At 44.4% G+C, this 16,995-nt stretch overlaps 1 protein-coding gene across 2 annotated transcripts in view; it reads right to left on the reverse strand.

Moving 5' to 3' along the window:
- Positions 1-922: 922 nt before the first annotated feature.
- SMC6 (Structural maintenance of chromosomes 6) overlaps positions 923-16,995 on the reverse strand; it is a 114,719-nt gene continuing 98,646 nt past the window's right edge. Inside the window, exons 19-22 of one of the 2 annotated variants that reach the window (XM_037415186.2) lie at positions 16,049-16,148; positions 14,102-14,260; positions 6,744-6,902; positions 923-1,365 (exon numbers count right to left, since the gene is read on the reverse strand). In XM_037415186.2, the coding sequence (XP_037271083.2) occupies positions 1,165-1,365; positions 6,744-6,902; positions 14,102-14,260; positions 16,049-16,148 (619 nt within the window). In that variant the 3' untranslated portion in view covers positions 923-1,164. The remainder of the gene's footprint in view (positions 1,366-6,743; positions 6,903-14,101; positions 14,261-16,048; positions 16,149-16,995) is intronic. The other variant, XM_075873845.1, reaches the window with a different exon arrangement.

The following is a 16,995-nucleotide window of genomic DNA, read 5'->3' on the forward strand; positions in this document are numbered from 1 at the left end:
CTCAAAGGGACACTAAAGAGAAACAATGATTCGCTTTAGATTTACAAACCGCACTTTGGGAACTCTAGTGCCCTGTTTCATTATTATACCTTCACGATTAGCAGCGAAAATCAAGGTTAAGTATCATTTTCAAATTTTACGCCAGAATATCCATATGTGACTTCAATTTCCAAAATGTACTTTTTGGCATTCTCATGGCGTTGGCTTGATGAAGCTTTCTTAAACTTCATATGCTAGGTCTATGTCTCCCAAAGATTACAATGTACTTCATTCTTATAGACTGGAAGCTACGCAGGACCAAGTAGATGCCTTTGGGATTCCTTGCATAACGGTGTTGGGTGCGGGAACCTCACGGTGGCACCACCACCTTGAGGTTTCATTTCTTTTCGTGCGTTTTCTCACCAAGCGCTGTGTTGCGGCAAGTGTGGTCTTTTCAGATTTCTGAAATCGTACTTTACTAATATACAAAATCGTTTTGCTCTTTAGTGACACTTTAAAGTAGAATGAACCAAACACACAACCTCATTGTGAACTGCAGAACGACCTTTAATACATTAACCCGCCAGTACTAACTCACATTATGGTACTGTTTCCAACTGAACAAGAACAAGCAACAGACACTGCTGGGCATTTTTAATGTACAAGAGAGACATGTTCAGATAAGGCGCAGCTGCAGCGTGTGGAGAAGGCACACAGCCGTAGCATGCCAGGCAGTTTCAACTAGGCGAACTGTAGGATTTGTACAGATTTTATTTGCATCTTTGAATTAAAACACTAAAAACGTCACTAAAATATATTGGTTACCAAAAGTTATATGCACAAAGGATAATAAAGTATAGAGCGCTTCTTTGCGCACCGCAGTAGAGAACTACAGCATTACATGCCATAAGTCAATTCATAAAAAGAAAAAAGGCACTCAATACGCGCATTAGAAAAAAAAATACATACCGCAAGTACTACGTATGGTCCTCTCACATTAGATAAATGAAGCTAAATAAAGCAACAGACTAGAACATTCTCTAGTGAAAAAAAAAAGTAACCATTATCAGACGTACATTAAATTAAAAAGCAATAAATAAAAACTTTCGTATATTAACTATTAGGTGCGAAAACCCTTCGCAAGGATTAAACTTGAGCTAAAACTCCGCATAAGTATCACAGTGCCTATTCATCGTCGTCGTCGTTCCGGGCTGCCGCCACAGCCGGACGCTTGCGGCTTGGCTCCGGCATTACCATGATGTTCACGTGCTGGAGAGCATCGATGGCGGGCAACTCGAGTGGAGTGAGGAACACAAACTGGTTGGCAGATTTCCTCCTAGTCATCTCGAGAATCATCTCGAGGCTCACCCTCCTCTTTCCCATATCCTGCAGGAAAAAGAAAAGTTGAAGAAGAATCAAGAAAAGTAAATTTTAAAGGGCCTCTAAACCACCCAGAGGGAGAAATTCAGTTGTGGTGGCGAAATTGTGCACGAGTGTACGACGAACACGGAGCCATGAGATTTTTTCGCAACAGTGCAGTAATAGTGGAGTTCGATGCGTTTGATTATTGAAACCATGACAACCATACCGTTTGCTCTCTCCTGCGCTTCCCTTCGCTGCTATGCTCTCGCACGCCACTTTCCCTCTCCCCGAGCGCCCCTCCCATGCCCCTCCCAATCTCGCAAGGCATACGTCATCGCTGACGCGCTGTTTGAAACACCCTCTGGTTCCGGTTGTCACGACTCCGGCCGACGCCTCTGTTAGTTGCGTGCTTGTTGGCGAACCATGGCGCACGCATTCAAAGAATCGGCAACGCAATGGACCCATACGGGAACACGCCAAACAACAACAAGCAGCGCAGACAGCTGCTTGCAGACTGACCAGAAGTCGTAGGCTCTTGCTCGACCAGTCACAGCATATTTGGCATATTTGGCCCAGCGCATCAGCGAAGTGGCACGGCGCGTCACGCCGAGGAGGCCCGCAAAGCCCAGAAAGAAGGAGGGATTGTTTCTTTAAATTTGTGGCGCGCCGGCGGCTTGTAGTGTTGCCACATGTAGAATCATTGACCGCGACGGCATTCTGCACACAATGCGCACGTTTACTTAAAATCCTTAAAAAAATATCGGAAGTGGTTGATGGGCCCTTTAAGGGTTCGTTTTCTTCGTTAGACACAACATCAAAGAGAACTAACAGGCTATAATACCAGAGAAGGTATAGGTGATGTTTTCTAACAAGCTTACGGCAGTGTTTTTGTGTTTTTTTTGTGCCATAAGCTCATTAAGAATGAACCAACTCGCCCAACAAGTCACTCTGCTGATTCGGGGATGTTGTTATAAGTAATTGTAACGTAAATGAGAAGAATGAAAGTGCATGAAAAAATAACCTGCCACCGGCAGAATCCTAACCTGCGACCTTCACATAGCGTGTTCGAGGCTTTACCACTAAGCTACAATGGCGGTTAGAGAAGTGGATGCTCCGAGGTACAGCACTCACTGATTAAAACGTGAAAATTTAGGGCTAAGTATTGCCTGCATAGGTAAGCAAACTCACTCATGAGTCGACTTACTCGAACTCTGATTGAATTGCGAGTGAGTAATATTTTGGTAAATTTGAGTGCGAGTGAGTCCGAGTGTGGAAAACTTCAAGTTCAAGTAAATCTATTGAATAGAAATTTTGAGGGGCACAAATCAAAGTGAGCCCTACGCAAAAAAACATATTTCCTTAGCGAGCCTAAGCGGGCTCCACATTTTTAGCCGACCTATGAGAGCATTTACTTTTGTTTTCAGCATCTATACAATTCACATCATACTGGCGCAATTTTCACTTAGGCACACTTACATCGGAGCCAACGTTGCCTTTAGTATTGAGTTTTGCAGCAACATAATGCGGTTAACATGTAAAATGAATCATAGTAGTGATACTAATAAAGCACTCGGAAAATGATATTCACATCCTCCTAGAGCACACTGAAGAACCAAGTTGAATTTACGTTCAATTACCAGAATAATTCCACAAAGCAATATGTTGGGTGAGTTGGCTTTTAGCATCCATATTTACAGCGAGAAATGACACCACAGTGATGAAGGCACGCAAGGCAAGTCTTCTTTACTGTGTTTTCTCTTGCTGTAAATGTGGACACCTGAACAATTATTACGATGCTTTTTATGGAGAGCTAGAAATAGTTCGATTCATTGCAAATCTCACGAAGAAAATAATCTTAGGAGCACTCCATACTTCACTCGGTAATGCAAGAATAAGGATGTCATGCACTTGGGTGTTCTCCAATATATTGAGCAATTTTTTTTTTTAATATACTGAGTGAACGAAATACTAAGTAGGAAAATTGCACTTTGTGAAATAACACTATGTGGTAATCAGCAGAAGTATAAACAAACGTTGCGACATACAACAGTGCCTCATTGCTAAAGAGTCGCACTGTCGCTAGTGCCTTTCCTTAAGACAACTCAAACACGAAAGCCAGGCTGCTTTTCTCCTCGATTGACTGTACTGCTGGGCGCAACATGACATCACTTAGCTGCGCTCAGAAAACAAACTTTTTCCGCCACTGCTTTCCCTCCCACTGAGGCCTCTCTGTGCTGTAAGCGTTGCATGGTCGCAAGAGCAATTTTGCAGTGCTTCCAGAGAATCGCTTACACATGCGCCGGGTCACCTGGAAGATGGAGGTATGTTCTATGCTGAGCATAAGCCAATCTGTCAGAAAGTGCATTCAACGAAAGACTATGTGATATACCAATCTTCGTTTTCATATTACAACGAAGTTGTATATGGCTATGACATTCCTCAGAATCTTCTAAGGAGCAGTGCAAAAAAAAATAGCGCACACTGAATGTTGACAGCCCGACCATTAACAACACGGCCTTGCATACCAAAACTGGCCTTCATTATGTCTTACAATCAAACTTCACCAAAACGAAATTGCAGCTTACACGAAAATAGGTTCGATATTATTTGAAAATTTGTAATAAATGTTTTTTTCCAATACTGCCTATTACAAGACTGTAGTTCACTTACTTCATTATAACCAATACTTCATTATATCAGGGTTCATTAAATCGATTAATTGTATGAGCCATGAGCGAAGCAGCTTTGCTGGCCTAGTTGTCCAGCTTGCAGAGTAATGGCCCATCATTTTTCAACAGCGAAGCTGGTTACATTAGAATTAACCAGTGCTCTGTTGTGCAAAACTCCACAGGAATTGAGCAAGTGCCACTACCGAGTACAGCATATGCAAGTGTTAAATGAAAACTCTGCTTGGTGAAGTGGAGCACCTGTAACACGTAAAAGAGAGAGAAAGAATAAAAAAAGAAAAAGAAAAAAGCTATAAAATGTAAGATAAAGAGAAAACTAGAGAAAACTAGGGGACTAAAGACAAAAATATAACAAAAAATGCATTGAAAGAGAGAGATAGAAAGCAACAAGGCATGAAAGAGACATAGGAAAAAGAGAGAGCCAGACAAATGGAGAGAAAGAAAAAGGCAGAGAATGATGCATAGAGAAGGAGATAGAATGACGAAGTGGGAAATAGAGAGAAAGGGAAGAGAAAGTTGGACGTGCTGGTGATGCACTTGCCAATGACCGCCATCACCAAACCAGAGACTCTTGTGCAACTTTGTGCAATTCACTTCGGGTTTATCAGAATGGTGCAGCAAATTCAATAAGGTGCACTTTGGCACAAATGTGGCATCACAGGCTCACTCCTTTAGCATTATATCTAGTGCAACTAATTGAAATGTTGACATAAGGAGACCTGGCTGCTGCAATGAATGAAGCAACCTTTGTGCCTTCTATCACTTGATGTGTACAAAGATATGAGATAGCATGTGCAGGTCGCTGACCATTTATTTGGAAAGCGAATAATGAAGAGTTCGAAAAAAAAAGGACTTATGGTAAAAAAATTCTCTTTATTAGTCCTGTGGCCAATAAAAAAACATGTCAATGCACATTTTGCACACAAGTATGATCACAGATGACCAAGTCTGCCTGCATTTCAGCCAGTGTTTGGCCATAACTGTAGGTTGTAGAACTGTTATGGCCCACACTAAAACCGCATTGAAAGGAACACCCACACAAAAATTTTGCATCGTCTTTCTTTTTTTTTTTTTTTTGCAATAGGTAGTTTGTGGCCCACTTATCATTGCTAGAAACCTCGATTGCACAAGTGCACAACGGTTATTTATTTCAGAGACGTTGTTGGAGTACTCAGCCACAGTTTCAGTTTCAAAGAGCACCCGGCTAGGCAGAAGAAGACCCATTGGCGAAGTGAACACCGCTGCCCATGTGACGGTGCAAAACTGACGCGGTGGCACGCGCGAGAACATGCGCTGGCGAGCACTACACTGGCAGCCAGCAGTCAGCACACGCAAAGTCTTAGGAACAAAGGAAGAAATCGCAGGTAGCATAATAAGTACAAGGCGCACACCAAGCAAACACAAAATACAAACTCGTGATGTAGGTGTGTTGACACTCTCGCCGCGTTGATGCCGGTGTCGCAAAGGGCTCCACATCTCACTCAGTAGGGCGGCATGTACTTTAAAATTGACTAATTATGTTGTAGGCTTTATTTGCCCTTAATATTTCTTAGATGTGCATGTCACTAGATAAATTTATCTCACTCATTATCTCGTATTCAAAACTTTGTGTCAGTGTGTTGCTTTAAAACATCGGTGCATGTGCATTTCCTCGGAGTCACTGTTCACGTGTGCTAGGTCGGGGAGCCGACAGACGATCTCAGTATTACCCAACTAGTGAAAACTCCCAGGCAACACGGCCTTGAGGTCGGCCACTTTCCATCTGGCGAATGTTGGCGGCTTTTGTTTTTTTTTTTAAATCATCAGTGTCTTGTACTTGCCGCGTTTCTTCGTTAGTATCAACGGCGCAGATGAAACGGGTGGCGCCAAAGCCATTTCAGTAGATCTGGCTTCACAAAGTCAAGCAACAAACGAAAGAGGAAGACGCAGGTCCAGCCTGGTTGCAGAAGCTATTGACAAGCGAGTTCCGATATGACAAAAGGGAATGAAGACAGGCTAGTTCGTGCCACAGCACTCTTGATTCTGTCCAAACTTTTCTATTCCTTACGCGCGGCCATTTCGAACGACACAACAAGCTAGCAGCAAATATGGCTTGGCTTGGCTTGCAGTTTGGTTGTGGTTGTAAACATTTGCCGATAGCTGGTCATAGTGTTCAATCAGCCAGCCACTCAATCAGCCAGCCAGAGTCCAAAAAATCGAACGGCACCCCGTGTGGTGTCCGAATTCGCGGTCATTAGTTTACATTATTTTAATGGGACCAGTGGCAATGCCCCGATTGTGTTCGAATAAACAGGCACGTTCGAATGTTCAGCATCTGAATAAACTGTCGGCGACTGTACAAAGGTAAGAACAGCCTGTACAAAGATAAGAACATCAACAAAAAGGTGGTGTAAAATGACCTGGCTGCTGCAGTGAATAAGCAACCTTCGTGCCATTTTAAACACAAACTGCTCAGCAAGGCAACAACATATACAAAAGTATGTGGTAGTGCGTGCAAAGGTACGAGCAGCCTGCTCATACCACATCCAGTCGGTCAATGTACACAGTTCCTGTTGCAGCGACGTACATCACATAGATGCAGGATGCGGCACAGCCGCTAGCCACAGTTCCTCATTTGCTCATGCTGTTTTGTTTGTTATGTTAGTTCACCAATTCAATCGACTTTCTATCTTTACAGCAAACTAGCTATTTTGAAGTGGAGCTCTCAATGCTTACCATGAAGATGTCGAACTCATCCATGATGCTGAACGGACACTCCATAGCTTCCCAAAGGGCAAGCATAAAGCAGACGGTCGAGAAGGAGCGCTCCCCACCTGACAAGGCTTTCAGGTCCTGGTGAACGTTGTCTCCACTCACACCTTCCTTGGGCTCCACCTGCATTTTCAAGGGGACAGAAAAGCGAAACACTAAGTCAGTGAAAGCTGATAAACTATCCTTTGACAACTGTATCATTGTGAACTTGGCGATCATCATTACAAGATGGGTAAAATGAACATATAAGTTCCATGTTTTATGGAAAGACGCAAGTCTTGGAATAACCAAAAATTTATTTTGGAGATGTTTATACTTCTGAGCACCTACCCTCAAAAGCCTAATGCTTGAGGGGGGATGCTACACTTTCCAAAAACTCTTATTTTTTTTACAGTATCTCAGTAAAATTTGGAGAGCTTATGTAGATTTTACTACTGATTCCAAAATGTAATTCAGTTTTTGCTGTCACCAATAGTTTTAGAGATATAATGAAATGCCACTTTTTCAATTAAGGTAGTAACTTGCAGATTGATGTGCAACTCATAAAAGCAATTCAGAATGTTCACAGTGTGCAATAAAGTATAAATAGTTGTTCTAGGCAAACCAAGTACGAAAGAAAGTTGTGGGATGTTGAATATGACATGAAAAATTTCCCCATCTACACTTGAAACAAAAGATCCAGTTAGAGAATTTTCTCAGAAAATTAGTATCATAAAACTTACTTTACAACTCATCCCCTGCACTTATCTTTGAAACAAAAAAGAAATAGTAATAATAATCCAGATAGAACAAGAGATATTGCTCTGGCATAAGAAGCGCATGAAAATGTCGTTTTGAGAAATCAAGAAAAAACGTGGGCACACATTTCTATTGCAGAAGATGCAACAAGACAACCTCAAAATGCACCAGAAGCATAGTCTGAATGCATTCTGTGCTCATGCCCCCTCTTCACTAGCTTCTGGAGTTCCAATGAGGCTGTTCTTTTCTTGTTGGACGATGCTGCCACACTTTTTTTTTTTTCTCGCTCTCCTGGCACCAGTGCTTGTCGCATTCATGTCCATTTCACCTAAGATTGCCGTTTCACAATTCAAATCGCCCGTATTGAGGCGTAGCACTGCTTCTGCAATGGCTGCTTCCACAGCGAACAGGGTGCATGCTGCTCCTTGGGGGCCAAACTCTAGATTACCAAATGCAGGCTCTCGGAGTTCTGTGTCTTGCTGCGTTCCCACCTCTCAAGCAGGGCCCTTTCCGAAAGCCGGGTATAAACTGGTACGTAGTAATGCCTCTGCCACGTCTTTCTGTAGATTGTAAGCATGCCTAGGGTCAGGCTCACCCTCTGCTTTTGCGACATTGTGCCGACACCATGAACTTTCACCAGCTGGGCACAGACTGTGGTCCGAGCATTTATCAGTAGAGGTGACGTGGCGGTATGTGGCCATCCCAGCCATTTGCATCGCGCCCAAGCCATATTCATGCGATCTCGGAGCACGGCCATAATATGTGCTCAGCCTGGTGATCAGCTCATTTGTGAGCCTGCCTTTCCCACTAAGGACTCTTTTCCCATCGCACTTTTGTTTCTGCACCAGGTTTCTCAATGTGGTGCCTATTTGCTTGTGCACATGATTTATGCAGTCTTCCTTCTGTACGTAAATGTAACCATACACCTTGGCGTCTTGTATGGCGCAAAATGTCCGAGAGACATAAGACAGCATAGCTGTGTAGCGCAGGCCATGGCATTCAAGCGATCTCTGAAATAGAATTGGAGCCGGCTCCACTTACATTTGTCCTGCTTTGCTGTTCGTATTTTTTTGGCATTTATGGTTAGCCTTCCATACTTGATAGCCCTCACTACTAGGTTTTGGGCCCACCTCGCAGCCTGGGCAAAAGTTTTAAAGAACGATGTAGTCCAACACGTAGCCACTAAATAATTCAATAACTGTGCCGACGCTGATCCTTGCGTCTTCCACGTGCCGTCATAGCTAACAGCAATATTGCCCCAATGGCCGAAGCACAAGTCATTATAAATTGTAGAAACCTTTTCCGCACATTCACTCATAGCACACTCAGCCACTCGTGCTGCAGCAGTGGCCAACGTATTCTTCAAATGGCGCTGAAACGTCTTGTGGTGCTTACCGCAATGCGAGATGCCCATCGGCGCGAAAATATTCATTTTCGTTTGCTCGTTGCCGATTCACTTCAAATGAATTGCACATGTTTGTGCCACTTGTGCAGGGCGAAGTCCATTTATTCGCGATTTCACCACCTTTCACACTGCACTAACACTTTAACAGCAAGTCCGTAGTTCCGATCCCCTCTGACGATCGTAGCTGGTCCGTGGCAAGTTTTGCAGCACAAAGCACCCATTATCGCCTTTAGCATATCTAGATGCATGAGCAGATAAGGAGTGCCGTCGTCCCGAGTCCTAGGCGGCTGCCTCGCTACAACTTGGGGTAAAAGAGTCAATTTTCCGTGCTGTTGCTGGCGCCGATGAAAGCCGCTGGAGCGTAGCTTTCTCACGGGCACGATTTTCTTCGACTTCAGCGTCTGTCACCACCTTGGCGTCGATTCGTAGTTGCCCAGAGTTCGCTTCCTTGTCATCGTGGTCGGAGGGAACGCGCTCAGTCGCACTATTGCTGACCAGCTGCGGAGCGTCAACACATCGTTCGTCGGAGTCAACCAAGGGCTCTGATGACTTCGTGGACTTTCTCCTGCGACCTTTGCGTTTCCTGCGACCAAATGTGTACACGATTTCATACTTCTTTGCGTTTCCGGGCATGCCGATATGGTTAGATTAGAGGTTTCTGAAAGCTCTGCCGATTTTACGAGGCGTCACAGTGGTAACCCTTTTAAAATGGCACCGGGTCGCGTATGCAGGCGTAAGCCGCAAGCTTCCAGCCAACCCGAAAGCGCCATTTTAGTCACGTGTGCTGTTTAGCCAATGGCAGTGAGCGCGACTTCATATCTGAGGCCCCGTTTTTTGAACCGGGGAAACACTCAATGTTGCTTACTGAATAATAATAAAAAAAAAAACAGGTCAAAAGCGCTCTCAAACAAGACCAAAATGGCGCCGATCGAGCGCTTAGTTCCCGCGTATCGTAGAGCCGAAATCTGCGCTATTCGCCCTTAATTTAAAGGGCAGGATGCCCGTTCTCAATTTTTTTAAAAGTTAAATAACAATAAAAGTTGATGGTATTCGGCTGTGAAATTTCGTAAATAGGTGCCCAATGATGCCAGGAACGCGAAAAGAAAGTTTGCAAGAACTCAATTTTTGGCTGATTTTCAGTCCTGAAGTGTCGCGTCCCCCATTAATTCGGTCGAGAAATGCTATAAAATGAACCTTCAAAGCACCCCGGCAACAGTAAAATGCCCCCAAAAGAATAAAATTTGTTAAGTTCGCAAGTGCCCCATGCGCGTTGCAACAGGCTGAGCACTACCATATTGAGCAAGATTTGAAGCCGTTTCCTTTGTGCCATGGAGGAAGGAATATACTGAGGAGAGGCCGTTACATCACATTTTGTGAAGCCGGAAGTAGGGAAGAGTAGAGGACTCCTTCGTGCAATGTGGGTCGCACTACAGACGCTCGCGCATGCGCAACGGAACTAGCGAGGAGGCGAGCCACACGAGCAGATTTAAGACACGTTGTGCGGCACCGCTACCGCCATCTGATAGACGAGCTGAAAAAAGGGAAACTTTTGTGCTGATTACCAGCAAATGAGCTGAGATACTTGTACAGCGCTTGTGCACCATTCATAGCCTCGTTACAGCTCATATCAGCTCCGAGAACGAACACTTCGGTTCCGCCGTCAGTTATGTCAAGCAGTGCTTAAGACTTCAAGCCACTGAGATCGCACGACTGAAAGCCTAGACACGATAGCCCTCTCCGGAATTGTCCACGTTAACCGGCGCCCATTGAAATACTCAAATACTGTACCGTTGAAATACCCATTTAAATACCGTATTTACTCGCATAATGAACGCACTTTCTTTTTTCCAAATATTAGAGCAAAGTTGATTAATTGATTAATATTGGGGTTTAATGTCCTAAAACCACCATATGATTATGAGAGACACTGTAGTGGAGGGCTCCGGAAATTTTGACCACCTGGCGTTCTTTAACGTGCACCCAAATCTGAGCACACGGGCCTACAAAATTTCCGCCTCCATTGGAAATGCAGCCGCCGTAGCCGGGATTTGATCGCGCAACCTGCGGGTCAGCAGCAGAGTACTTTAGCCACGAGACCACCGCGGTGGGGCAGAGCAAGGTTGAGGGGCTGCGTTTATTATGAGGAGTAAATTTTATGAAAACTTTTTCAGGAGGACCAAACAATATGGTAATGCAAAAAAAAAGTTGAATCCTTAGCCTTCCGCAATTGACATACGCATTACACTGTTTGGAAACAGCATCTTTGTTGCACTTTACTCATCTTCAGTGGTTGACGGCGCGATCTTCTGCAAGCTGTCCCTGCGCTGCCTGAGCACAGCAGCGCACGCCATAAAAGTATTTTGCAGCAATCTTTTTTCGCAATCGTTTTACCGCAACAGTCGCATCTGCTGTGATCTTGAGGGGTGCCCAAAAGCATGTGCTACGACGCTGCGACGCACTTGGCCAACTTTGCGGCAACCTCACATGAAGACCGTGGCGATGCCTTTAACATTGCAGCAAGTAATCAACATTGCAGCAAGCTACCCCCAAAGCATCAAAACAAATCAATGATAACAAGATCAACGACAAACTACAGCCGCTGCCTCACTTCTACATGAGAAGTTCCTGTAAGTGCGGATAACAAGCGAAGCAAGAACTGGGGATGCTACCGTGTTGCTGAAATCGTCAGAATTTTTTCTGGATGACAAGCGACTTTTTCTAGATTTCCAGAAACCTATCACGAGACAGCGACGAATGACCCGTGGGGACAATAAATCCTGTCGTCGCTCAAAAATTGTCTGCACGTGAATGGGCTTTTACGTATTCGCAGGAAGCGACTGTTGGTAGGCGCGGGCAGTTCCGTGACCTTCACTCACTGTGTGCTTGTCAGCTGCAATATCTCTACACTCGCATTGTTCGTGAACCCCGCTGTGGTGCACAAATAAAAAAGACGTGCTGCGCCCAGATACAAAGAAAAACAATACGGCACGCGGCAACAAGCGAAAGAGGTGAGGGGACGAGCCGAGATGGCCGAGGGGGGTCGGCATAATAATAAAAAACAGAAGAGATCCAGAAGAATGGGACATCCGGAAGTCATCCAATTTTTATGACTGAAGTTGGCGGTGCGTTTATAGGGTATACATGCGTGGAAATACGGTATACACAGTTTTGCCGGGACCACATCACAAGTCTGAATTGACTGAATTTCGGAGTTAACGAGATCTGGATAAACAAGCTTTTACTGCATACCTGCCAAGTTCGAGGATTCTGAATCCGGGAGATTTTCGCTACGAGGGGCGGGGGCACCAAAAAAAAAAAACCAAGGACAAACAAACAAAAAACATTGCGAAAAACAAAAGAGGGGGGGGGTCTCTATCACAAGCGCCAACACCAGCGTTGCAGTCTTATAGTGGGTAGGAGTAGCCGAACACACGAGGATAGAATTTTCACTAAGAGTCCCAAAGGATGAACACAACTAGCTGAATTTATTTATTTCGGTCAAAACAACTCGCGTGTGTCTTTTGGGAAAGTGAACGGACGGGACGGCACAGCTGGCTGCCGCAAAAGCGCGGGTAAAAGCTTTGCTCACTACCAGATTCTTTTGACAGGAACACCAACACGCGTCTGGCCCCTTTTTATTGTGATAGCATTTATATGGACAGTCCAGGCTGTTTGTTTTTTGCCGTCACCACCACCACCGTCCTTCACCGTATATGTATACGAATCTATATATATGAACACTCAAAAGAAAAAAGTGCCCACGCTCAATGCGCTGACACCTGCTTATCTCTCATGTGTACTTTACCCCATGGATGAGGGGAAAAGGGGCGGGGTAGATTCCTGTGCGCGCGCGCCTATCCTTTGGTGGGGGAATCGTGTGCTTTCGGCTTTCACTGGAACGAAAGCATTAGTTGTCGGGCCCACAAAGGTCACTTTGGTTTCTGTACAGGCCTCTTTTGCGAAAACAGCGCGCTTCTCATACACAGCGAGGTATAACAACTGGGACACTTGTTAATTTGTACTCATCGGTACCTGTAATTTCGTATCATGCATCGTTTTTGTTTAAACAGACCTTTACGTGTCGAGCGGTAAACATAGTTAGTTCGCTCTCGTCCTGCGGGCATCGTTTTCGTGCGTCATTTGTGTGTGAGCAGCATGCTGCACGTTTTGATCTGCTTGCCGTTCTCACCGTTACATTCCAAGTTATTGCTGTCACATTTATTGCTTCGTCCTTGCGACCAAACTGCAACATTTTTTTTTATTTTTATGTATTTAATGCTTTTAACCTACCGCTGCGTGCCCTCCAAGCTCGTAGATTGCTTTTATGTCGCCGCAACTGTGGTTTTGTGCGAGGCAGTTGCGGCAAACGTTATTTCACTTCACAATCCCTATGCGCAAAATTAAGTCGTTTTACGCTATCCACAATAGCATCTGCCGCAGAGTTTGCGGAAAGCCGCGTTGCTTTAACTAGTTCAGCACACACTTTCGGGTTTTTGTCAGTTAAGTCCTCGCCATACATGATTGTGTCAAAAACGATCGCATTTTCGTCCACAGCTGTTGTGGCAACGACAATCACACGCCGGTCGCACTCGTACTTTTTGACGCTTTGAGTACGCTGCTCTCGGCCTTCGTTCAACAGTTTCCGTACTAAAGTTCGTATCACCCGCCGCGATTAGGAAATGTGTTTGGGACATTCAAATTGAGGCCCAATGAACATAGTAAAATTTGGCTGGGGAATTTCAAGAATTCCTATCTGCCGCAGTTTCGCATAACTGAGATTATACTGTACGTTTAGATGAACGACTCTTAAACTCATTTATAATAAAATAGGGTAGGTTCGAAAAGCCTGGAGTGGAATGAGCTGATTTTTTGTCAATCCGGCCAGATCACACACAGAAACTTTGATTTCTGGGAGATTTTCATGACAACTGTACAACCGGAAAAAACTATCAGAATCCGGGAGCTCCAGGCTAATCCGGGAGACTTGGCAGGCATGTTACTGTATAGGCGTTAAAGACACGTGTGTTCGTACAATGTTTAATGTTAACCACATCTTAGATTTTTCTTTTTTTTTTTTCCCCCCAGAGAAGTGCCCAGCTTTACACTGCAATTCGTATGCCTCCAATCGGAGCAGTTGCCAAGTGTGCTCAGTGCTGTGATCGGGCCATGAGCGGCTCACCCTGATTGTAAGGTGCTGCTTGTTGTGATCAATATCCAGGGTCCCCTTGAAATTCTGTTGCAGCAATGTTGTTCCAAAGACGAGGCGCAGACGCATCACTGTCTGACGGCAAATCTCTGCGTACCTGTCATGTCGAACGTTCAACATTTCCTCGAGTTCCTGCAAATGCAAAAACAAAACATAGAAAGGTGCGGGCAATGAAGGTTTTTCTGTGTGGCCAGGACACATTCTTTACCGCCAAGTTCTGAGTGTTTGTCTTGTGCTTCTGTGTCTCCTGCATCATTGTGTAATTGATTTGATTGATATGTGGGGCTTAATGTCCCAAAACCACCATATGATTATGAGAGACGCAGTGGTGGAGGGCTCCAGAAATTTCGACCACCTGGGATTCTTTAACGTGCACCCAAATCTGAGCACACGGACCTACAGCATTTCCGCCTCCATTGGAAATGCAGCCGTCGTTGCTGGAATTCGATCCCGCGACCTGAGGATCAGCAGCCGGAGCACCTTAGCCACTGGACCACCGCGGCGGGGCTGCATCATTGTGTAACTACATCTGTTTCGTTCCAACCGAGTTGTTATAGACAATACAGCCCACAATCACACAAGGTTTACAAGGTGCCCACATGCAATAGAACTAATCTCAGAGACTAATCATGCTGGTGGGCTGGCATTAAAACATTGTAACTTGTGGTCTGTCCTGCGATGGAGGCTTCTTGCGATACCGATATGCAGAGCAATGTTGTGTCGTGCAACCCATAGTGGGATACAAGCACATCAGAGCATTTAAGTTTGCCTTATTTGCCACTGGGTGAAGCTAGCTAGGCCTCCAAAAAAAAAAAAAGAGCAAGAAATCACGAACAAAACGTGACCAAGATGGCGGCACTCAGGGGAGAACTGCATGCGTGCGAAGTTAGGGCATTTTTGACAATCGGGCGCTCCTCAAGTGCTGCCTCAACTAGCTAAATAGTTTACTTGAGGTTAGTTTCGTGCGAATTCAGCGCTAATATTTAAAGAGGACGTAGTTTATAGATTACACTGACCAAATATACTGTTTTCTACCAAATATACTTTTTGGACATTTTTTCGGTTTTCAAAAACCGCGTCCCCCCTTAAGCCTCTAAACAACATCTCAGCCAGTGGCAGATCCACCCACTCATTTTAGGGGGGCGGTAGCTCAAGGTAAAATTGGTGAAGAGGGGGGGACTTTGTTTTCAGTAACTACTGTCAGTGCAAGAACTCCATCCCAGCCAAAATACCGTTAATTTCTGTCCACAATGGTCCCATTCGTTATTCTAATCAGTGATAGGAGGTGAACGACATGCAATAAAATGAGGGGGTGGGAGTAGACAGGCTTTGGGAGAGAAGGGGGGGCAAACACCCCTACCATTCCCCCTCTAGATCTGTCACTGGTCTCAGTACATGAGGGCAGCCAAGGTACTAAGCAGAAATGTCATGGGCATCATTTATTTACTATTTGATTTCTGTTCGAATAAAATTGAAGAAAGGTTTCAATGAAAGAAGGTTGAGTACGTTATAGGGTTGGCGCGCAACACGGACACAAAGGAAGAGGACAAAACAACACAAATGCCACTATTGCCTTATTTCGTTACACTCTATCCACGACGAGTTTTACAGAACACAGCCAATCTACAAAAAATGCACGTTGGCTGCACTTGGTTTCAGTCCAACTTTATTGTATATCGTATAAGTTGAAATTCTTTACATACAAAAAAATTGGGCACATTATAAAAAAAAATTTACTAAAAGGACAGGAAATTTTCCATATGCACCACAACATAAACATTCTAACTCATGTAGATGCAAATTTCGAAAAAACACCGCGTTTTGTGGGCAAAGATAGTGTTGCAAGAATACTGACCAAAATCAGATAAACAACACAAACAACATAAGATCGAGAACAGTAACACCAAAAAGCGTACTCACCGACACAAACGCTCGTAGCTCCTGAACTCTGTCCTTGACGTTTGCGTACTTCGCGACGGATGACTCGTACTGTTTGGCTATTTCGTCCTTGTTGCCCTTCCTGTATCCACAAGTTTACAGACAGAGCCGTTGTGCAACAAGATTCAGCAAAAATCATATAAAACGACTAGGCTTGTGCAAATATTCTAATGGTGCAAATATTTCAAAGAATAATGTCGTATTAGAATTCACTTTGAATCGAATTTAAAATATTGATAATTTCAAATTATTCGAGACAAACGAATAGATGCATATTATTAGTCTCCTTGAGTCACCTGGTGAAGGTGGTTTAACAGTGTGAAACAGTGAAAACACGTATCCAAGAAAAAACCGCACTGCCGCGAAGCCCTACTTCAAGGTTAAATGAGGATATTGCTCCCACATCAATTCATTTTTTTCAGTTTAAAAGCTTGGTATTCCTACTTATATGCTTCAAGTATGTATAGCAAATTTTAAAGGGGCCCTGCAACACTTTTTGAGCATGGTAAAAAAACGCTGCCAATCGGTAGTTGAGGCTGCCGAGAATAAGCGAAGCAAATAATATAGCGCAGCACGCGGCCTGGAATTCACAATAAATTATGAAAGTCAGCTGAAAATTGCTTCCTCCTCTCTAGACAAATCACGGAATAAGCCCAAAAATCACTCGTAGAAAGTCTATCTATCAGCCATTGGCTGATTTTACACGGCGCGCTTGGTTGTTGCAGAGATTGCCGCGGGAGGCCGCTACTTGTCTATGCAAGTGCGCGCAATGACACTGAAAAACTCGTGCATTAAAAGAAAAATAAAAGGAAAATTGCTCAAGGTCAGGAGGCGCACGTGACGTTTTCAGTTTGCTCCTCCCATCCCTCCCTGCTTAGCTTCCAGCGCTTTCTTCGGGACAAGAGAAGGGAGAATGCGATTGCAGCGTG

Source organism: Rhipicephalus microplus, chromosome 9 (genome assembly GCF_043290135.1).
Source record: "Rhipicephalus microplus isolate Deutch F79 chromosome 9, USDA_Rmic, whole genome shotgun sequence".
Lineage (NCBI taxonomy): Eukaryota > Metazoa > Arthropoda > Arachnida > Ixodida > Ixodidae > Rhipicephalus > Rhipicephalus microplus.